Here is a 21,493-nt window from a genome sequence, read left to right as displayed (position 1 = left end):
TATGTACAGTGCAGATAATCATAGTACCTCATGCAACCCCTGAGCTCCCTAAGAATGGTCGACTCCGGTTGCGAACGGTCTCCTGGGTATATACATCCAACTGGACCGCCCTCAGAAGAAAGTCCAGACTGCCCTGATTCACGCTGGGCCGCACACAGATCCGCCATTGGCCGTTGCGCACGACCCAGACCCGGCTGTTGGAGGGCTCCTCCACTCGTCTCCGCTTGTTCGGGGACTCCTGCGACGAACTGTCTGCGCCTGGGGTCGTCGAGTAACCTAGAACATCCTGGTAACTCGTCTGCTCCCCATCCACCGTCAGACTCGTATCGGGGCCCGTCACGAACCAGATCTGCTCGTCCTTGATCGCGACCTCGCCCAGCTCCGCGAGCTTCTTGCTCGCCACGATCTGCAGCAGACTTGTCACCCGGGTTTTGGTGAGGTTCAGGAAGGTAGGGTGTTTGGTGGTCAGGTCGAGGATGGTGCTCTCGTCGCCGATCTCGACTATCAGGTCGTACTTCTTCTCATCAAGGAACGGCCGCGAGTACCGCACCCAGCTGCTGTCGCAGGCATTGGCGCCCTGTTCGAGGTGGACCCCGGACCGGCGCACGTCCTCGAGCCGGATGATGATCTCGTCGCGCCCCAGGATCGGATTGAAGCTGATGTGGTGGGGGATGATCTTCTGCTCGAGGCCGCGCAGGTGGAAGTAGCGACAGTCCCGCAGGAGCTCCGCGCGGTGCTCCTCGTTTCGGATTCGCAGAGGGTAGCCCCGCAGGAGGTGGAGAAGCTGCGCGAAGACTTCCCCGGAACGGTTCGGTACGCTGGGGGGTGTGATGGCCGGGGGCCGGAGGAGACCGTGGCGTTCGAGTCCTGGGAACACTTCGACGGGCGACGCGAAGAAGGCGGCGAACCCCAACGTGAAGAAATTCGGCGAGTCGCCTGGACCGGAGAAGATGTCGCGGGGGATCTGGAAGTTGCGATCGCCGATCTGGATGAAGATTTGTGACTCGAATAGCTGGGAGATCAAGCGTGGTACTGCGACCGTTAGCATAACAAGGTTTCCACGCCAGAAGGCCGACTCACAGCTGTAGAATTGAGCATCGGCGAAGAACTTGACGAATTGGGACCCGTCTGTGGGCTGAATGTGGTATCCTATCCTCCTCAATCAATTAACTTGCGTACAGGCACGACGACACAGAACTATCGGCCCTACCCTGCAGATGTTTGGCGATCTCTTTAAACGTGGTCGGGTCGCGATCGATGTATAGGGTGCGGATGTTGGGACTGTCACCGTTTTGGCGGATTTGTTCTTCAAAGAACTGAGAGAAGTAGGATGGAGCTACGGACATTTAGATAAGGTTCGTGAGTTGGGGACTATCTAGCAGACTGACCATCAGACGCAATGGATGCCCCAGACAGGCGAAATAGCTCCGTCCCGATTTGTATGGAGAAGACCCTCTCTGGCGGGAGGTTGGATTTGGGACTGCGCCGCATCGACGGGCTGATCATCGCCCGCCCAGAGTCGCCCGACATTGTGACTTCTTGTTATTGTATGGTTGAGCGTGCAGAAGAGTTAGTAGGTATGCCGCGGATTTTGGGAGGGATGGATCCTTGGACGCGATAAGGGACGTGGTCATCGGTGGGTATGGGTAGGTGGGCACGAATTGCAATCGTCGGGTCAAGGCAATTGCGCAGATCGGTCGCACGGTGCAGAAGAGGCGCAGGAAAGGCCAAGAGTTTGAAGGCAATGTGCGTTGAATCGCAGGATCACATCATGGCTAGTGAAACATTGGCAGGTGAAATGCTAATCGCAAGGCATGGCATTTTGGGTGAGATTGCGATCGCAGACAAACGGTGCAAACCACGCTGACTGGGGGTGGGGCGGACGATTCCCTACTGAGCTTAGTTTAAATTTACCTCGGTTCTTGTCCGGGGAAGACATGCGCTCACTTTCACTGCAGGTTTCGAGTCCGATGCTCAGTACGAGGTAGGGATCATTTGAATCTTTCGTACTTCCATCATTGATATGAGTCTATGTGAAACGGTCAGCAAGACTCCCTAGTAAATGCTAGCTCATCTGCTCCTGTTACCCGTCAGCAATAGAAAGTCTCCCTATGATTTAGAGAGGGTTCAGAATTCTAGATCCTTTGACCCTTAGAAGTTGCTGAGACTCCTGTCAAACTGATCAGTCAAGTTGGTTGAGGTTAAATGGGTGACAGGAAAAGTACTGTACAGTACCTTCTATACCTACTAAGCACCAAGTCAATGTGTGTACTGAGGTAGGCCGGTCACGAGCTCGGGAACTCCAGCGGTTCATGCGGAGGATACACCACCTCACTCAGCCATCATGGTTCCGTTTCTCTCGAATCTCACCCAGCTGGGTCCTTTATCTCGACCTGATAAGCTTAGTCTCAACCATGGCACACATACGAACTCCGATTCTGTTCGCATTGCAGGACTCCACCATGAACTCCCCAACTCCCCATCCAGACCCAGCCGAGGTCCCACGGATTCGCGCGGGGTGGATGGCTCTGCCTAAAACCTCACCCGTTCATAGCGCAACGCTCTGATAGACCTTCTTCACGGCATATAGCTCAATTCACGTGGTACCACGCAACCAAACTACTCGGCTATACCAGTTTCCCCGCATCGAAGAGCGCCAGAGTTTCATTCTCACATTGTTAGTATGGGTCCGCATGTCGATCGTACAGCGCCGACCCACTCGCTCCCCTCTTCGAGTTCCCACCCACCACTCGCTCAAGACTGTCGGCCCATTTTCCAGCTCTGGCCCCTAACTAGACTTAATTACGGAGCCTTGGGATTGCTCTTAAGAAAAGCTCTTATTACTCGGTAGTACCTGGACCCGAACCTCGACCTCGGACGCCGTGGACACTTTCCACTCTCCTTCCTGAAAAACCCCCCTCTCCCTTCCGCCTCGTTCCTCCTCCTTTGGCGTCACTTGCCCTTCTCAAAGTTGCGAGCGAAGGAAGCCACGCTGAGGGCCCAGAAGCCTTCGAAACCAGGGTCTCGAGTTCTTGTCTTCAAGGATCCTGACTTCTGTCACCCCCATACACCTTGCGTGTTTTTTTATCGCCATCTGACTATCTCTATAACTCATCGTTATTCCTCTACCCTTTTCCTAATCAAACACACGACTACCGCACAACCATCACCATGGCTGCTGAGAACACAGAGCAACGTGTCCCACTGGATGTTGCCCTTCCTGCTGTACCCACTCGAGCGGTCTTCACTTCGACACAATGGAGGACCCTTCTGGCTCTAGCTGACACCGTGATTCCGTCCATCCGCTCCCCTGTCGCTTACAAGTCCAAGGCGACCAAGATTGTCACATCCCAAGAAATGGAGCGAGCTCGTACAATCCTAACCTCCAAGATCCCTGGCCCTGATGCGGCTACGATTGCCGGCCAGTATCTACGGGAGTCTGCCTCCTCGAATAACACGTTTCGAGAGGGACTGCAACGTCTATTCTCGGTCTATGTCCACGACGAGGGGTTGAACGGCATCAAGTTTATTCTGAATGCCCTGAAGTATGTATCATCCGCATCGGAGAGGCTCGTGAGCTAACACGTTCTACAGTACACGGCCTGGCTCCCTCCTCCTGACAGGATCAGTGATCCTGATTCGAGACCAGCCTGTTGATGTGCGTGAGGAGATCTTCCGCAGCTGGGAGACCGCTCGGATTAAACCACTTCGAGCTATCTACCGGGCTCTATCCAACATTTTCAAAAAGACCTGGATCACATTTAGCCCAACGCTCAACCTGGCTATCGGTTTTCCGCGTGTTCCAGTCTATGGCAAGCCTGTGGACAGCTTCAAGTATGAGTTCTTACAGTTCCCCCCGAATGAGGACCTTGAAATCATCGAGACAGACGTCGTCATCGTCGGGAGTGGCTGTGGTGGCAGTGTCGCGGCGAAGAATCTCACCGAGGCGGGCTACAAGGTGATTGTCGTGGATAAGTCATACTACTATTCGTCTGACCACTTTCCAATGGCCGCAAACGAGGGTTTTATCAGCATGTTTGAGGGAGGAGGCGGTATCGTCACCGATGATGGATGTACGGCTATTCTGGCAGGTTCCACCTGGGGTGGCGGTGGCACAGTCAACTGGTCCGCTGCGTTGCAGACACAAGGATACGTGCGAGAGGAGTGGGCGAACAATGGACTTCCATTCTTCACAAGCCAAGAGTACCAGAAGTGCTTGGATCGTGTCTGCGACCGGATGGGTGTGGGAATCGAGCATACAGAGCACAACAAAGCCAATCGCCTCATCCTTGAGGGAGCTCGCCGATTGGGCTATTCCGCCAAGTCGGTGCCCCAGAACACAGGTCATGGCCCGCACTATTGCGGCTACTGTACTCTGGGCTGCCACACATGTGGGAAGAAAGGTCCCACGGAGACGTTCCTCGCCGACGCCTCTCGGGGAGGGGCTACATTCATCGAAGGATTCCGCGCAGACAAGATTTTGTTCGAAAAAAAGCCATATGGAACGGTGGCTTCGGGTGTGGAGGGGACTTGGACCTCAAGAGATTCGTACCTGGGGGCGTCGGGTAATGGTGCGGTGAAGCGAAAAGTGGTCATCAATGCAAAACGCGTGGTAGTGTCCTGTGGGTCCTTGCAAAGCCCTCTGCTTCTCAAGCGGAGTGGGCTGAAGAACTCACAAATTGGCCGCAATCTTCACCTTCATCCCGGTATGTTATTGTTTATTGAGATTTTCTCGAAAGGCTAGCTAACTTGTACTGCCAGTGATTGTTGCGGGTGCCGTCCTCAATGAAGAGGTTCGACCTTGGGAAGGATCTGCACTGACTACTGTCGTCAACGAATTCGAGAACCTTGATCGAAAAGGCTACGGCGTCAAGATTGAAGCTCTGTCCATGCTGCCTTCCGCCTACCTTCCCCTCTTCCCTTGGCGTGGCGGACTCGACTATAAGATGTGGGTGCTCAATTTGCCGCGAACGGTTGGGTTCATCACACTCACTCGGGACCGAGATGGTGGACGAGTGTACCCGGACCCGGTTGATGGGAGATGTCGCATTGACTATACAGTGTCTGCCTATGACCGTAAGCATATGCTTGAGGCACTTGCTGGCACTGCCAAGATTGCTTTCGTTGCTGGCGCCAAGGAATTCCATACGACCTGGCGAGAGCTGACTCCATACATCCGGCCTGAGATGACACCTTCTGAAGCTGCAGAAGGCACCAACAACGCGTCCTTCCAAGCGTGGCTTGCTGATATGCGCGCTCATAAGGTCCCATTTGAGCCCGAGCGGACACAGTTTGCCAGCGCCCACCAGATGGGAACTTGTCGGATGGGCGCTAGTCCCAAGACCAGTGTGGTTGACCCGGACTGTCAAGTGTGGGAGACTCAGGGCTTGTATGTGGTGGATGCATCAGTGTTCCCTAGTGCCAGCGGTGTCAACCCCATGATCACTAATATGGCGATCGCTGACTGGGCTAGTCGGAACATTGCCAAATCACTGGGAGACAGTCGTGAGACGCATCCGATGGCCCGGCTGTAGCTGAAGTGACCTCTGTTGTATGGGCCTGGTTTGCGGATTAGCGTGTGTGCTCCTGGGGCTGGACCCTGCTATATCCTTATGTTCATGTTTAATAACTGTTGCATAAAAGGTAAAGCTCAGTGTTGACTTGCAAAACCATCCTCAAGTGACAAGCCGCGTGGTGGTGTCCTCGAGTTTCATGTACATGTTATGAATCGGAAGTTCTTTCTCTCCGGATAGTCCCACGCTTGCTAGCGAAAGGTATATCTCGTAAATTACTGGTAGTACGTAGGATGCTGAAGCGTGCAGGAGGGGACGGGAAGTCGGACAGAACCTGATACATTGCAGTTGAGGGCTATACTGGAAGTGGTCCAAACAACAAGGAAGCGATAATCTGTCGATGGTCAGTGTGAAAGCTATGACAAAGCAACACTCACCTCATCTCTTCACTTCAATCTCTCATCTTCACATATCCACCTTCTTCTGTATTGCCTTTTTTTCTTCTTTACCTCTACAAGTACAACTGACTATGCCCCACCAGCAAATGCCTGCGTCCTACCCAGGAGACACCTGCGTGATGATCACATCGACAAATGAGTTTGTGTTTGCTGACTCTGCCTACGAGTCCGATTCAGCATCCCAGGGTTCGAACAAGCACACTCGCGGGGCTACGCGTGCTCGCTTCTGTCCAGACAAAACCACTTGGACTGGGTGTCTCTGGTGGCTGTTGACTTGTATCGTCTCTGTGCTGACTTCTCTACTCTGGTTGCTCTTATGCAAGAACCACCTCACTCCTCAGAACTGGTAGGGTCCATTTTCTGGCTTCGAGGAACTCGCTAATGCGCCATGAAAGGAATAGTTCGCGCCCCCAGATCGTCCTCAACCGCGAGACATCCCGCAGAATCCTGATCCCCGTTTTTCTATTGCTTGCAGCCTCGCAAGCGGGGCAGGGAGAATTTCTGACCGGCAGGGTTACTGTTTGTGAAGAGTTTGGGGTTGATCTTGCCCGGATCCTGCACGAATACAACCAGTTGCCCATCCCGCTCGACAGGACGCATCAATTATGTATGCAGCTTGACGCAGTCTTACGGACGCTGGGCCGTAGCCAGAACAGGTGAGTGACATGCATCTCCCCTCTTCAGAATGGTACAGTAACAACCCCTCTAACATCTCTGCGTCATGCAGAATCGCCTACACCGTAGCCACCGCCATCCTCGTCAAATCCACCTGCTCCCTCCTGCATCTCGACCAATGCTGGGACATCGCCGGCCTGCTGAGCTCGATCGTGGCCATCCTCCTCGCCGCCGCCGCCGACTACTCCGCGATGGACGAGGCTGCCACCGCCGCCGAGCTGGCTGATTCACAACCTGCAACATACAAGGACATCATGGCCCACGCGCTCCGGGACCGTGGTCTGGGGTATTCTTCTATCCTCCCCGTGGGAATCCCCTGCACCACCAACGGTGGTGGCAGCGGAGTCCTCAGCGCAGACGACAAGCTCGAGGAATTCGTGATCCAAGACTTCGTCGCCTCTGGCACCACCACCGCGGCGCGGGATATCCACGTCACCTGGTACCGCAACAACCGGACGGTGGTGCGGCTTCTGCCGCCGGGCCAGCAGGATACGCGGACCACCTCCGGGGAGGCGCTGGCGTTTCGGTTCTTCGATGGCGTCGGGTATCTCGTGTCGGTTGGGACGGGGTACCTGGCGGAGTTTAGCATGGAGGAGGAGGATGAGATGGCGGGGGGCATTGTGCAGGCGTGGGAGGAGGGGGTGTTGGGGGTGGAGGAGAGGATGGTGCTGGGGGTGAGCTCGATTGAGAAGGGGGTGGAGTATGTGAGTTTGTATGTTGATGTTACTCCGGAGGAGGAGGCGGTTGAGATCAAGGGGGCGTTGGATGGGGTTTTGTAGCTGTTTACTCTTCTTGTAGAATATGTGAAGTGTACTTTCGTGGGTATCTAACTTGAATCAATTTGCAACAATTCCTCACCAGTTGAACTTGGTGATGGATAAATTCAACCTCCCGATTCGTCATGAGAAACATGCGGCAAGCACCCCTCACACCCCAAATCCCTCCCCATGCGCATCCCGATACTCTGCTCCTCCTCCCAACTAACCTGCAAATGCTGCGATTTCCGCCTTTTATCTGCCGGGGACCCGGACATGGCGACTGGAACCACTTGCCTCAGCCCCCGACACCGCCCACAGAACACCATCCACACCCCTTGCACGCGCACGAGGTCCCCATATCCGTACCGTGCTTCGCCGCGCGTAGCTTGTGCTTGTGCTTGTGCCTGACCTTCAGCTTGTCCTCCACCATTCTCCCGGACCCCCACCCCCTCTTCTTCCTCCTCCTCCTCCCCCTGTCTAGGGAGAACCCCACAATCCAAACAAAACCGCTTCGCGCGCTCCCGCTCCGCTCCGAACCGGCCCCGGCCCCGCCGCACCATCCGGTCCGCGAAGTGCGTCACTCGCCGTAGCCGCAGACAGTACCGACAGGCGTAGAGGTCGTTGGCGATGGCGAGGGGGTCGAGTTCTGCGGCTAGCAGCTCGGTGTGCGAGGGGTGGGGGAGGAGGGCGTGGAAGTAGTGGTTTGTTTGGGCGAAGTGGGACCGCGAGAGGTCGGGGGTCGCCGGGAGGTGCGTGGCGATTTCGAGGTGGAGTTCGGGGGGGAGTTTACTCATAGTCATGGGGGAGCACAGGTTGGGTACACTGTGTATTGTATACTGTGTAATGTAGACTGGGGAGGTGTAGGTGTAGTTGTAAAGGTTGCATGGGAGAGGGTTGTTATGGGTTGTGATGGTTTGTGGAGGTGGTGGTTGTTTGTTGGGGTGATGTGATGTCATTTGCGTAGGGTGAGGGGTCCTTGACACGTGCTTTGTTTGTGCTCGTTTACGAGGGAGTTATATCTACTGATTTGAAGGTTCGGGGGTTTGGGACGTGATTTCAGTTCATTAGGTAGTCGATAAGCTCATACTAGTCCTGTCGCGCCGGATCCTGCTCGGGCGCATTCCGCAAATACTCATCAATCTCCGCCATCACCTCCGGCGTCAATCGCGGCAGCAGCTTCAGACTCTCCACATTGTCCACGATCTGCTCCGGCCGCGACGCCCCCGTGATCACCGACGAGACGTTCTCGTTCTTCAGGCACCACGCCAGCGCCAGCTGCGACAGCTTCACGCCCAGCTTGTCCGCCAGCCCCTGCAGGCCCTGCACCGTCCGGATCGTGCCCGCCCACTCGTTCTCCCACTCGCTGCGCACGTAGTTGGCGTACTTGTCGTTGCTCTCGGCGAACCGCGACCCCGGCGGCGGCTGCGTCGTGGCCTCGTTGTACTTGCCGCTCAGCAGCCCCATCTTCAGCGGCGAGAACACGGTCAGCCCGATCCCGCAGCGCGTGTACAGCCGCTGGAACTGGCCCTCGACCTTCTGGCGCGTCAGCATGTTGTACTGCGGCTGCTCGACGACGGGCGCGATCAGCCCCAGCGCCCGCGCGATCCCGCACGCCTCGCTGATCTCGTCCGCCGACCACTCCGACGTGCCCCAGTAGAACGCCCACCCCTTCTCAATCACGTGGTTGAACGCCCGCACCGTCTCCTCCATCGGCGTCAGCCGGTCCGGCCGGTGCGCGTAGATGATGTCCACGTACTCCAGCTGCAGCCGCTCCAGCGACGCCCGCGTGCCCTCCACGATGTGTTTCCGGGAGAGGCCATGGTTGTTGATCAGGATCTCGCCGTTGGCGAGGCCCCAGTTTAGCTGTCCACCGGCCACTAGACGTTAGCAGATGGTTCCTTTGTCGCTTGTTGTAGTATGGTGTAGGATGTATTTGTGTCAAGGAACGGAACGGACGCACCTTGGTGCTGATGACGAGATCGCTGCGCTTCCAGCCGAATTTCTTGATCGCTTGGCCCATGATGATCTCGGATTGACCGCCCGCGTAGCTGCGCTTGATTAGCTCGGGCCTTGTGATCTGCAGCGGGGAGGGAAGGGGCTACGGGGCTACCTCTCCGCGGTGTCGAAGAAGTTGATCCCACAGTCGTAAGCTTGCTTCATGCATTGAAAGGTGATTTCTGTCAAGCCCGTTGTTAGTCCCGCTGTCCAGCACTTGAGGTTCAACTCAAGAAGTAGTACCATTATCCACGTGGCCTCCGAAACTGCCAACAAGCCAAACATCAGTAAGATTGTCCTTCTCCGACGGTCATGCAACAACTCACGTCAACCATCCTCCCAACCCCAGCGCGGAGACATGCAGGCCGGAGTTGCCTACCCGGCGGTAGAGCATGTCTTTGTTCTTGTTCGGCCAGGCCATGATGTACAGTACAGTACTGTGTGTAAAATGAAAGTCTCGTCGAGAGAGAGAGAGATTTGTTCAACTTTGTAGGCAAACCCCCGCGCAAGGGGGGGGCTGCGGTACCAATTTATCTGTACCTAGTCCGACTACGATGGGCCATTGCGTGCGCTGGAAATCCTCGGGGTATGGCCATTGGTCTGTCGACAGTTGCACAACTGCAGCGGTGGAGCCTGTGAGTCCAATCACACTGACATATGCAGAGGGCAGCATGAGGCGCAAGAGGCGTCGGAGGTTTGCTCGGAGGGTCTCGTTGTTTAGTTTTTGGGGGGAAGAGAGTTCTAGACCCACCCGGGTTTAGTGGGGGTGGATGGCCCCAGAAGGGACTAGTTGGGTTATGTCTGCTCATGCGTGGTACATAAGGTCTTTGTGGACGCTTCGGTTTGAACTTTTTGCTTCATATTCTACGCATATAAGCCTTGGATTCCTCTCTCTCGATAGAGAAGGAGCATTCGCGGATCATGAACATCTGTTTTGAGGTATCACGCAGAGACCCATGCTGACTACAAACATGCCCTACAATCACTAATCCAGACATGCATAATGCCCTTGGAAATTGCAGTATGGTGGAAGTCGACAAGCCTTGAGCCATGATAGACAGGATGGATGCTTGTTGCCCTTGCCAACTGCGTCACCGCATGAATTGCTTCCCGTTGACAAGGAGATATCATGAGGAAGATAATGACACTAATCTGTTGGCAAATTGGCATGTATCGGCCATGGAAACAGTTCTTTACTGTGTCCAAGATGATAGCCAATACACCAACATTGTTGAAGAGACGTCGCCAAGGTAAGCCGCAACAGCATATATTCGCAGGACTCTCAATTTCTGATGTACCTCATGCTCTTGGCGGGGATTGTATACAGTGCCGCTGGTTCGCTTGTGTTTTTGAGATTTCTGACACTTCTTCAGTCTGGGTCAGATCGTAATTAAGTCGCCTGACTTGACTGTCCTTCAAGCTGAAAGGAGGGGCAAACACAGTTTTCCAAGGTGGAAGAAAGCAAAGATATAGAAACTAAGGCAGAGAAAATCAGGGACTCGAAAGGTATCAGCACCAAGTAAGCTGAAAGACAGTTAGGATATTTTGATATATAGATCCTTCTTCCTAGATTAAGAATATAGATATTTTAGTGGCATGTAAGAGAAGAGAATGGGAAAAAGCTTCGAGATTCGATGACGACAGACACGTTTAAACCATAACATTTGACTGTTGTGTTTTCTGAGGCCAATGTTGCGGAGTAAGTGGGATCATCTGGGGTAGTCTTGGGGGGAGTGGGGTTTGCAAGGTTTGCATATTGATCACGAGCTATGCACACTGCTGGTACAGTGTCTACGGAGTACATTTTCAAATTTGCTCATTACTCCTACCTCCGGTACTGCTTTCCGAATAGCATCGCATCGGTGCCGTACATCGATGCTGTGTTGACATCTCACCTGTTCCTCGAAGTGCACCTAGTGGGTCCATGCAATGGCGTGCCCCATGGAGTCGAAGGCGCAATCGTCTGCCTGCCCCTTATCGATTGCCGGCCGTTGGATCCATCCATCACTTTTGTCAACAATCACCTTGCGATCGACGAAACCGTGGACGGTGGACACAATCCCATTGCCACGGTCATCGGCTACGAAGCAGAAGGGCCACGCCGATCGGGATTTACCGCGATCGCACAAGGCCTCGCCTCGCTTCGAGCTACATCTGCCAAGCAACCTCTCATGGCTTGCCCCGCAAAAACGTCGACATGATCGCTCGGCCGTCAACATTGTGACAATTCCTCATCCCTGCCACCTGCTACGACCGCAAGATTTCTGGCTTGGTCATGCCTTCGAACCGAATCGTGCCTGATGCATGCGACTGCCACTGCAACTGCCACGGCACCCACAAGCAAGATGTCTTCCAGAGCCGGAATTACCAAGAAGGCCTGTGATGGATGCAAGATCCGAAAGATCAAATGCGGCGGGGGGCAGCCATGCCAGTCCTGCTTCAATGCGCGCATCAAGTGCACCTATATCCGTGTGCAGCAGCCTCGCGGTCCTCAGAAATTGCGCGCGACCACCAAATTCCTCATCGACCAGGCGCAAAGAGGCTTGGAAATGCAGAATGCACTACCCTCGGCTCCAGTGAGAGGGGAAGTGCTCGAGGCCGACCACGCGCTTCAGAACCCCGCAGTGTGCGAATCCCAACACAGCTCGAGGTATGCTGCTCTTTTACATCCAAGCGCGTCGCATTTATTCCGCTGCTTTGCGTTTCGCAGTATTACCTATTACCGACGTACGCCAAAGTCTACCATTCTAATTACATGAGCATATAGATCTCGAATTCTGATCAATGTCCTCGCATCCCCGCTGTACATCTATCATGTTCGCATGTATCCGGTCTGGCCTATTGTCGATGTCGAAAAGGTCCTGGCGATCTTGCAGCAAGACGTAGAGGAGAAAGAGCATGAAACATACGCCCTTGCAACTGCAGTAGCTGCCGCCACCATCGCCCAGTTACGGCTTGGACAAAACTCAGAGCCGGAAAAATCTCTGAGTGCGGAGAATTTTGCGCTCGAGAGCATGCGAGCACGACGGCTGTACGACTATCGCTCGAGGCTCAATCTAAACAATGTGCGCACCGCTTTCTTCCTGCACGTTTACTACGAGAACCAACAGTCGGGGGCGAGTGAATCGTTACTCTATCTGCGAGAAGCTATCACCTTGGCACAAATGATGTCCCTCCACCGAGAAGCTTCGTATGCGGGACTACCAGCGGAGGAGCAACAACTGCGTCGGCGCGTGCTGTGGTTGCTATTCGTCACAGAACGGTGAGGTCTCCCAGCATCCCTGAACGAACTGTGTCTGATATCCATGCAGGGGAGTCTGCATCCTCCACAAGTTACCCGTTATTCTGAAAACGAACGTCTCCACTCCAGCACTCGACACGAGCGATGAACCACAAGTTCTCCCCGCTTTCCTCAAATTGCTCAACCTTTTTCGCTTGTTTGAGCAGTCCCGGATGTTTGATCTCATCGAAGACGATAACGTTGGAAGAGACACGATTTCGGATGAGGTGCAGGGCGTGGATGCAAGGTTTCTACGGCTGCTGCAGGAGAATCTTCAGGACGGATCAGCATTATTAGACCACATATCGGATGTACAAAAGGCCGACCTGTGCGTGACGCGACACTGGATGCGGATGATACTCTGGAAGTTCTCGTTCAAGCAGGGTTTGCAAGGTTCACCTTCGTCCCAATGGCCGAACTCTCCTTCGTTTCCCGTGTTAGTCGCGAAGGAGCTCCTGAACATAGTCTCCCAGCTTCCACGAACGGCGATTGAAGCCCACGGCCTCGGTATGGTATGTGCAGTACATCCACCGTCATTTAGAGCGGGGTCACTAAAACATCCGCAGGAACTCAAGCTCTATGAGATCGCCAGCTCACTAGCCGACGCCGTAATCAATCTGGCCATGCTGCCGCGAGCCCCAGTCTGGGATGGCGAAACCCGCCCCAGCAGCATCCTGGCTCGACTCCACTCGATTCTCTCCACCTTCCGCGGCGGCGGCAATAAAGAACTAGCGGAGCTACTGTATAAGAAAATGGCGGATGCGCAGTCTAGCAGTGGACCTGCATTACCGCCGCCGATACGCGAGGTCCACACGCCAGTTAGACGTAAAGCCACACCCCGCCCAGACACCAACGGTGGGGACAGCCCAGCCGCCGAACTGCCTGCATCGACCCTAGCAGACGTCTTCACGAGGACCGCCGATCACAGGGCTCCAGATACCGTGGCTGATTGGACGGCCGCGGACGACCTCTACCAAGCTACTACCACTACTACGTTTCAGACCTTGGACCACAACCGTGCTCCTCACGGCGTGATGCCGGAGGAGCCAAGCGACATTAGTGCCCAGCACGCTCTCCACTCCTTAGGAGACCTGGCGCCCTCTAACTTGTTTGGGCCGTCCTTCTCCGCGGGACTGGGCTATGCAGCTGCCGCGGCCGCGGCCGCGTACGCCTACGACCCATACCTAGTCGGCATCCCCAACGCCCAATCTCCGCTGCTATTGGAGGAGGGCAGAGAGCCACGACTGGGCGGGGGTCCCTCGTGGTCCCAGTCTCTGCCGTCGGAGTCGGTGGAGATGTGGGTGGGCGATTTCATGGCCCAAACCGGCGGGGCGATTCACTCTGTGCCGTCGGAGCATTACTTCTGCATGACCGGGGACTACCTGCCGGAGCCACCACCCTTGTCGAGTCCAAGCTTTCCAGCTTGAGCTTTGCCATTTGTATATTCCTCGAGCTCCTTCACGACGAATGACACGTATATTATGAGTTAATAGAAGATGAAACAAAAACTCCCCCTTCGCTTTCTCATTAGTCAGTAACAACAACAACAACCAGGATAGTGAACATCTGGAACCCAGACAGTCAGATTAAACCATCCTCCATCAACAGGGATTAATTATCATAAGCAATAAGCAGTCTTTCCCGACACAAAGCAAACAAACTTCGAAACACAGGATGTATACCCAGCTGGCTAACTTAGTATTTGAACCGGAAATCAAGCCGCTTGTTCCCGTCGCGCTCGCGCGCCGCCGTGTCCGCCTGGTAGAGCACGCGCTCCTCGGCCGACATGAGGGCCCACTTGCGCTCCTTCTGCCGGTTGAGGTGGCGGAGGTACTCGCGCTGGGCGACGAAGACGGCCATGGAGAAGACGCAGAGGGCGACCAGGACCTTGTCGCCGGTGTAGTAGTAGGGGGAGTCGTTGGAGCGGTAGATTTCTATGCCACAGTCATCAGCAAAGAGGTTCGTACCAGTAATCGCACTCCTTTCAGGAGAAGGCAGGGGGGGAAGGGGGGTGGGGGCGCCCTCTTTATCTTTTTGCGGGAAGGAAAAAAAACTTACGCGACGAAATAATCGACCCAACCTGCACGATGACATTATACGTGGCGGCGGTGATGGCGCGCTTCTTCACGTCGAAGGTATTCTCGGAGATCCAGGCGGAGACGATCGGGTGGAAGTAGGGGTACCCGGAGATCAGCGTGGTGATGGTGAAGCGGGCCCAGTTGTAGCCGCCCGCCGGCAGGCACAGCAGGGCGATCAGCAGCGGCAGGGACCAGAATTCCCCGAACAGGCTGTGCCAGGTCCGGTCGCCGAAGTACTCGCTGCTCTTGCACAGGGCCAGCATCAGGATGATCTGCAGCGCCGCGGAGGGGATCGAGAGCATGTTGGACTCGAAGGTGGTGAAGCCCAGTCGCTTCAGGGTCAGGGAGAGGTAGCTGGATACCGGGCTTTGGGGGATGTAGGCGACTAGGCCGATCAGATATAAACCCCACATGGAGGGGTCTTTCCAGGCGGAGATGATGTCGTGCAGGGTCGCGGATTCGTTGATGTGCGTTAGGCCTTTGGAGGGGTCGTCGCGGAGGAGGCGCTTTGGGTGCGGTAAGTTAGTGATTTGGGTTGTTCGTGGGTTTTTCTTTTTCAAGGGAAAGAGGGGGGGGGGGGATGTACGTTGATCATGATTACTTCTTCGCGTTCGGTATACCAGTTTCTCGGGCAGAGGAGACTGGTCGTGTTGGTGGGCGAGCTGGGGAGGTAGAAGAGGCTCTGTTTGCGGGGTTAGTTGGGGGAGGTGGTGAGTTTGGGGAAGGAAAGGAGAGGGATGCGTACGAGAAATCCAATGGCAAAGGTGATGAGGCCGTCGATCAGGAAAAGCCAGAACCACCCCGGTTTGCCCTGCACGCCACGCATCTCGAGAATGCCCGCCGCCAGCAGCGACGAAATGATACGGGCAACCTAGTTCCGCGGTTAGTGGAGTTGCATTTGAATGTGAGTTACGGTTCGGTTCGTACGTTGAGCGTGGACCAGAAGAATCCCAGGCGCACGGAGAGCTCCTTCGTCTTGTAGAAGTAGGTCGCGAACAAGATGGTGCCGGGGATGAATCCACCTTCAAAAGCCCCGATGAGTGCGCGGGTCACGTAGAAGGCAGCTCGGTTGGTCATCCATGCTTGCGCCCAGGATACAGTACTCCAGCAAATCATCATCACGGGGAGGACCCGCTTGAAACCGTATCTCTTGATGAGCAGCTGGACGGGGAACTCTGCGGACAAGAAGCAGACTAATTGGATAGTGGTTCCCTGCAGAAATTAGAAAGGTGCGTCTGTATGCTGGGGCGTGTAGGCTCTCACATTGTTGTAGTCATTGCTCGACATGTTCAGGTCGACCAGTAGGTTGTCCGTCAGCGCATTTGATAAGTTGCCACGGTCCAGTTGGAGACCAAAGAACTATTCATGTCAGCATTCACCCGCCATCTGATGGATATTGCAGCAAACGTACCATGATACAGAGAGCCGTGAGTAGATACAGATCGGTCTTCCAGATCACTCGTCTCTCCTCTTGTTCGGTCCAGGTAGCGGTGGGGTCGAATCGGTGAAAGCCTTCATACGACTCATGGGGGGGCACGACGCCAGCGAGGTGTTCCTGTCCGACCTCGATCGATACCTTGGAAGACTGCGTGTCTTCGACATCGTGGGCTTTGATGGAGGAGCCCTTGAACCCCGTTTCGATGTCCGTCATGATGTCTCTCTGACAGGCCACGCCTTGCTGCTAAGAACGCAGAGTTTCAAGAGACGCGAAATAATGGGCGGGGATGGAAAACCTCTAGGGCTGGATGGTCTTCCATGGCCAAGGACTTATATACCATCGAAATTCGTGGCGTTGGATAAAGGATAATTTATTCTCTGATGTCGTTATTCGCGATGACCATCGACAACAGGCCTTTGCTTGAGCCAACCACAGACATGGTGTTATTGTTACAGCCGTGTGTATGCATGCCCTGAATCCAGAATCGGACTAAGAGAATTGCACAAAACGGATCGCCGAGCACATCATCGCCGCCAGGGAGCCCCAGGCTGTGCGCTAGCCAGTTTTCTCACGGAAAACCAAAGCTTTTCGCCAATAGCCTCTTTCTCCGTCTGATTCCGAGGAAAGAAGAATAGAGCTAAGCTGAAGAAAAATAAATAAATCAAGAAATCTTAAAACGGTGTATACTTGTTGAGGCGGACTGCTAAACCCCACAGTTCACGGTTAATCGGTTGAAGAGGTTCTTGGGCGTAGGTTTTCCCCGGGTATTCCTTTGCTTGTAAGTTGTTAACACACAGTCACCGCAGCCATTCCCAATTGTTATCTGAGCGTGGTCTACCATGCTCCCCAGGTTTCGGAGCATTGCTGTTTGTAGATGAAGCGCATGCACACCATCTCGAACGGCGGACTCCGTTGACAGCTTCTATTCGCTGATGATGGTGGTGGTGTTTGGCGAGACTGAGAAATGGTAGAACACGGACCAAGAAGCCCTCCGAGAATTTCGCCGACGCCCCGCCGACAGCCATCCCGTTGGCCGCTGATTGGCATCACCCAGAGGCAAACCAATCGGGCATGCTTAATGCGGGGAAAATGAGGGTGATGGGCCCACGAGGGACTTGACTCGTATGTGCACTATGTGGCCCTGGAACCGTACGGAAGATGCCATAAGGAAACTCCGCGGAACGATAATTAGCCAGTGCCTGTAAGAGACGGTTCGCGTCGCGAGGTTGACGGGTTGGCGCCATTCGCACTGCATGACCCGTAGCCCTCCACCACGGTGGGGACGAGTCGTTGACAACATACCACTGCGATCGCTGCTGCAGAGTCGACGTAGACGTATTTCGTCGGCTATCATAGTTCATATAAAGAGTCGGGAAGCTTATCAGATCCCTTCGTCGGTTCTGCCACAAGCACAGTCCTGTTTTGTATGCCCATTCACCTCACACCAGCCTCTGTAACAGCCAGAACCGTCATCATGCCTGCTGTCGTTGAGAACGCCCCGGCTTCGACTATCAGAGGAGGCCATGAGCAGTCCCGACCGCGCATCTCCGAGCCACTGCAGTATTCCGGGTCTCTGGACTCGTATGCCCAGCAAGACCTGACGCCGGTCATTGGTCGCGAGTACAAAGGTCTTCAGGTGGCAGAGATCTTGAAGTCGGAGCAATGCGATCAGATCATCAAGGATCTCGCAGTAACAAGTATGACATGATTTCCAAAAGTTTCGACACGCCGATGCTGACGGGAACAGTCTCAAGCCGAGGTGTTGTATTCCTGCGTGATCAAGACGTGACACCGCAGCAGATGCGCGAGTTTGGAGAGAAGCTGACACACCTGGCCGGATGCGTAAGTACACACAGACCACACTAAGAGATGCTATCACCCGAAAACCCCTGACTGACCGCCCCATCACAGCCCGAGTCGTCCGGGCTGCACATCCACCCCCTGACAGAAGAAGGCAGCGAGCTAGGCGACCAGATCAGCGTGATCAGCAGCGAGAAGCAGAAGAAGGGCGGCGGCCTCACGCACCAACTCAGCGACACGAGCCGCTTCGCCTCCGTGGGCTGGCACAGCGACATCAGCTTCGAGCCCGTCCCCTCCGACTACGCCATGCTGAAGATCCACACGCTCCCGGCGACGGGAGGCGACACCCTCTGGGCGTCGGGCTATGAGATCTACGACCGCCTGTCGCCCGCCATGGCGGAAATGCTGGAGGGGTTGACGGCGACGCACGACGCGACCTTCTTCCACGACGAGGCGCGGCGGTTGGGCAATCCGTTGCGGAAGGGAATTCGAGGCTCGCCCCTCAACCAAGGCGAAGCGCTGACCGCCGTGCATCCTGTCATTCGCACGAATCGTGGGTTCCTCCTGTATATCTCGACTGTGTTGTGATTGACGACTTCTGACTTTGCGTCTATAGCGGTGACTGGCTGGAAGTCCGTGTATGTGAATAAGGGGTTCACGAAGCGCATCAACGGGGTCACCAAGGATGAATCTGACGTGTTGCTCGCCTATCTGTTCAATGTAAGTGTTGCCGACAGACAACTTCAAATGTGGGCGGGTTGACTGACTGGTTCATTCCTAGCTCATTACCCAAAACCACGACGCGCAGGTTCGCTTCCGGTGGAATAAGAATGATTTGGCCGTTTGGGATAACCGATCGACCTGGCACTGTGCCACGTACGACTACGCCGAGGCTCGGGCTGGCGACCGGGTCTGCAGTCTGGGTGAAGCACCCTATCTCGATACTCGCTCGAGGTCGAGGAAGCAGGCCTTGGAGGAGGCTTGACGCAGTGGGCTGCGGTGTCCATCAGTAACGCTTTAATGAATAATAAATATATCAATATAATCTTCAAGACGTGTTAGGCTTAAGGGCTCGTAGTCTTTGCTGCAGAGAAGTGGCGCATCTACGGACGTTGGCATAAGGGCTGAGGGGAAACGGGTTAAACTCAATATTGATTTGGAAATGTAAATAGAGGCTTCCAGAGCCTACTCATAGATGCAATATCTATCCAGCTAATGAAGATTACAGATATCGAAGTTCAGATCATCTCCCACATGCCTGCTTATATGATTAGTGCTCAAATAGCACTCCATGGTAGTGACTCTATAGTCGTTTTCCCCAAGTCGATCACCCAGTCACCGTCTTGTTCCACCACATACCTGAGAAATACCTGCTTTGTCAGGGGCATAATGGGAAATTACAGACAGGTCTAAGCCTGGCAAGGCTCACCCAGCTTCATGTAATTCCAGCAGACTGTATAGCATTAGCATGCGGAAAGTAAGACTGGCAGGGTCTGAGAGAGCACTTACTGCTGAAGCCCATGTCGTCACCAAACATGGTAGCGTAGGTTTTCGCACCGTCCTGCAGCCCGCCCTCCGAGTCATATGCCACCGCGTTCTTGCCCAGAGCAATAGCCATGACGGCCGGGTGCGGCTGCAGGTTGACGAACTCAGGCTTAGTGCTCAAAGCCTGAGCCATCATGCGCTGATGGACATTGGTCGCTGCGTAATGACCCTTGTGCATGGCAGCGCCACAGCGTTTGATCCCCGACCACGAAACGATATCACCCACAGCGAAGTGGTCATCTGCGTTAGGAACATTGTCCGGAAATTGCAGGCTGGGCGGCAGTCAGTTGAGGCTCAGTCGGACACAGAAGAAGAGGGACTTACGAGGGTCTGATCTTGACGAGTCCCTCCTCGTTCAACGCCTCTTTAGGCAGATAAGTGGAAGTCGCGACACTCTTCGAAACGGCGTTCATCACATGGCCAGCCGTGAGCTTGGTGCCGTCGGAGAGAGTAAGCTGCCAGACGCGGCGTCCTCCCTCTGTCTCAACGGCAGTGGTGTCGACCACGCGTTGTCCGAGGATGACTGTGACCTCCTGCTCGCGGAGGATAGTGCAGATTCGCTCTTTGAACGCATCGGGCAGAGGCTCGGCAGAGAGGAGGTGGTCGCGGGAGTGGATCAGGGTGATCTTCTGGTTGGGGTAAAGATCTTTCAACTCGGCGGCCATTTCAGCACCGACGGCACCTACAGGTCATTAGCTATCATCAATACGCAGGAGTGGGGGTATGCGAGAAGACTTACCCCCTCCAATCACCACCACGCCTTCCCTTGCGTTTTGGATGGCCTCAACATTCTTCCTTGTCTCTTCCAGGAACTCTCGACGCTCCAGGGACTGTGGCACTGTCGGAAAAGCGCGGCGTAGACCAGATGCAGCGATCAAAAAGTCGTACTTCTCTTCCCTCGATCGCCTCGTCTGGCTATCAAGGATCTGAGCCACCTTCCGCCGGCAGTCCACCGAGTGGACACTTCCTTGGATCCATTTGATGTCTGGTGTCTTCAAGGCAGGAATATCCACGAATCTATTCCAGGTCTTTGAGGCGTATTTCTCCGAGGCGAGTGCCTTGGGGGAGCCGATGAGGTGATCTGGAGTCATTCTTGGGATTAGTGGCTGTATGTTATAGGATAGAATCAGCGGGAAGACTACTGACAGTATCCATCCCTCTCGTCCACTAATGTGATCTGGATGGGTATGCGATGTTGAGGGGGCTGTGCATTGGGCGTGAAGTTGAAACGAGCGAGACGACCACGGCAAAGATCGATCAGCGTCATGGCTGACGCCAATCCACCGTAGGAGCCACCAACGATCAGAACGCGGAACTCGCGCGCAAGCGAGACAAGGCCCTCATTGGACGGCATTGTGAGACTGTCGTACTAGTAGCTTTCGAAGGTCTATTATTCTAATCGGAAATAAGAGAAGAAAGGGAGAGAAGAGAGCCAATGTTGGAGAATTGGGCGAAATTAGTAGAGACGGAAGTTGAGTGAAAAAAAGTAGCCAGGAGCAAAGGGGGCGCAGGCCATTCTTAAGAGTAACGCCATGATAACAAGAGTGTAACCAGCGACTTGTCACCCGAGACCGGGGGACAGATGCCCAGAGACTGTGGATCCGATGGGGATATCTGTCACAAACGCAACCCAAACGTTCCCTTGCTGTATCGGCGGTGCCTGGACCAGACCGAAATGTTGTCTCGGGGATTTCGGCGGAGACCGAGGGAGAACTCTTCACCAAAAACGAACATGGGAAATTGCTAAGTGATGTCAATTTCACATAGTGAGGAGCTTCGGACTCAACATTCTGGAAAGAACATTCCAGTGACACAGGCTCGATTGAAATCGGATGACTACGGATACCAAGTTACAAGAAGCCGGATGGTTGTTTTCCGTATCTTTGATCCATCTTATCAGATTGGCGCCAAGTGGCGCGACCGGGTCCTGGCTGCATCTCGCCCAATCACTGG

General features: G+C 54.6%; 8 protein-coding genes across 8 annotated transcripts; 3 read left to right on the top strand and 5 right to left on the bottom strand.

Moving 5' to 3' along the window:
• Positions 1–28: 28 nt before the first annotated feature.
• Positions 29–1,491, bottom strand: ASPACDRAFT_21131 (uncharacterized protein; the record flags this gene model as incomplete). The annotated part of the gene is made up of 4 exons (XM_020199000.1): positions 29–1,032; positions 1,081–1,149; positions 1,211–1,336; positions 1,389–1,491. 4 exons carry the CDS (start codon positions 1,489–1,491, stop codon positions 29–31), a joined length of 1,302 nt encoding a protein of 433 aa, XP_020060932.1.
• A 1,680-nt stretch (positions 1,492–3,171) lies between these two features.
• ASPACDRAFT_20195 (uncharacterized protein) lies at positions 3,172–5,534 on the top strand (the record flags this gene model as incomplete). The annotated part of the gene is made up of 3 exons (XM_020198929.1): positions 3,172–3,545; positions 3,595–4,706; positions 4,762–5,534. 3 exons carry the CDS (start codon positions 3,172–3,174, stop codon positions 5,532–5,534), a joined length of 2,259 nt encoding a protein of 752 aa, XP_020060931.1.
• Positions 5,535–7,529: 1,995 nt separating this feature from the next.
• On the bottom strand, positions 7,530–8,204 carry ASPACDRAFT_38152 (F-box domain protein; the record flags this gene model as incomplete). The annotated part of the gene is made up of 1 exon (XM_020200404.1): positions 7,530–8,204. The coding sequence occupies one exon, from the start codon at positions 8,202–8,204 to the stop codon at positions 7,530–7,532; it is 675 nt and encodes a 224-aa protein (XP_020060930.1).
• A 249-nt stretch (positions 8,205–8,453) lies between these two features.
• Positions 8,454–9,796, bottom strand: ASPACDRAFT_74210 (putative voltage-gated K+ channel beta subunit (KCNAB); the record flags this gene model as incomplete). Its single annotated transcript, XM_020204146.1, has 5 exons — positions 8,454–9,267; positions 9,365–9,452; positions 9,515–9,581; positions 9,643–9,665; positions 9,726–9,796. The coding sequence occupies 5 exons, from the start codon at positions 9,791–9,793 to the stop codon at positions 8,491–8,493; spliced, it is 1,023 nt and encodes a 340-aa protein (XP_020060929.1). The 3' UTR covers positions 8,454–8,490.
• Positions 9,797–11,744: 1,948 nt separating this feature from the next.
• On the top strand, positions 11,745–13,647 carry ASPACDRAFT_12785 (Zn(II)2Cys6 transcription factor; the record flags this gene model as incomplete). Its single annotated transcript, XM_020197075.1, has 4 exons — positions 11,745–12,049; positions 12,167–12,661; positions 12,711–13,191; positions 13,246–13,647. Coding segments are annotated over 4 exons (1,683 nt in total), but the record flags the coding sequence as incomplete, so codon positions are not given.
• A 727-nt stretch (positions 13,648–14,374) lies between these two features.
• Positions 14,375–16,408, bottom strand: ASPACDRAFT_20381 (putative MFS transporter; the record flags this gene model as incomplete). The annotated part of the gene is made up of 7 exons (XM_020198941.1): positions 14,375–14,613; positions 14,738–15,263; positions 15,344–15,439; positions 15,503–15,628; positions 15,685–15,969; positions 16,021–16,116; positions 16,169–16,408. 7 exons carry the CDS (start codon positions 16,406–16,408, stop codon positions 14,375–14,377), a joined length of 1,608 nt encoding a protein of 535 aa, XP_020060927.1.
• A 938-nt stretch (positions 16,409–17,346) lies between these two features.
• ASPACDRAFT_109334 (TauD/TfdA dioxygenase family protein) lies at positions 17,347–19,053 on the top strand. Its single transcript, XM_020195374.1, has 5 exons — positions 17,347–17,892; positions 17,943–18,037; positions 18,107–18,548; positions 18,612–18,715; positions 18,777–19,053. The coding sequence occupies exons 1-5, from the start codon at positions 17,670–17,672 to the stop codon at positions 18,978–18,980; spliced, it is 1,068 nt and encodes a 355-aa protein (XP_020060926.1). The 5' UTR covers positions 17,347–17,669; the 3' UTR covers positions 18,981–19,053.
• Positions 19,054–19,404: 351 nt separating this feature from the next.
• ASPACDRAFT_21071 (putative pyridine nucleotide-disulfide oxidoreductase AMID-like) lies at positions 19,405–20,894 on the bottom strand (the record flags this gene model as incomplete). Its single annotated transcript, XM_020198994.1, has 5 exons — positions 19,405–19,448; positions 19,505–19,812; positions 19,865–20,222; positions 20,280–20,621; positions 20,687–20,894. 5 exons carry the CDS (start codon positions 20,892–20,894, stop codon positions 19,405–19,407), a joined length of 1,260 nt encoding a protein of 419 aa, XP_020060925.1.
• Positions 20,895–21,493: the final 599 nt, after the last annotated feature.

This window comes from Aspergillus aculeatus, assembly GCF_001890905.1.
Source record: "Aspergillus aculeatus ATCC 16872 unplaced genomic scaffold ASPACscaffold_1, whole genome shotgun sequence".
Lineage (NCBI taxonomy): Eukaryota > Fungi > Ascomycota > Eurotiomycetes > Eurotiales > Aspergillaceae > Aspergillus > Aspergillus aculeatus.
Note: the sequence above shows the minus strand (reverse complement) of the source record. Positions and strands in the feature narration are given on the sequence as shown.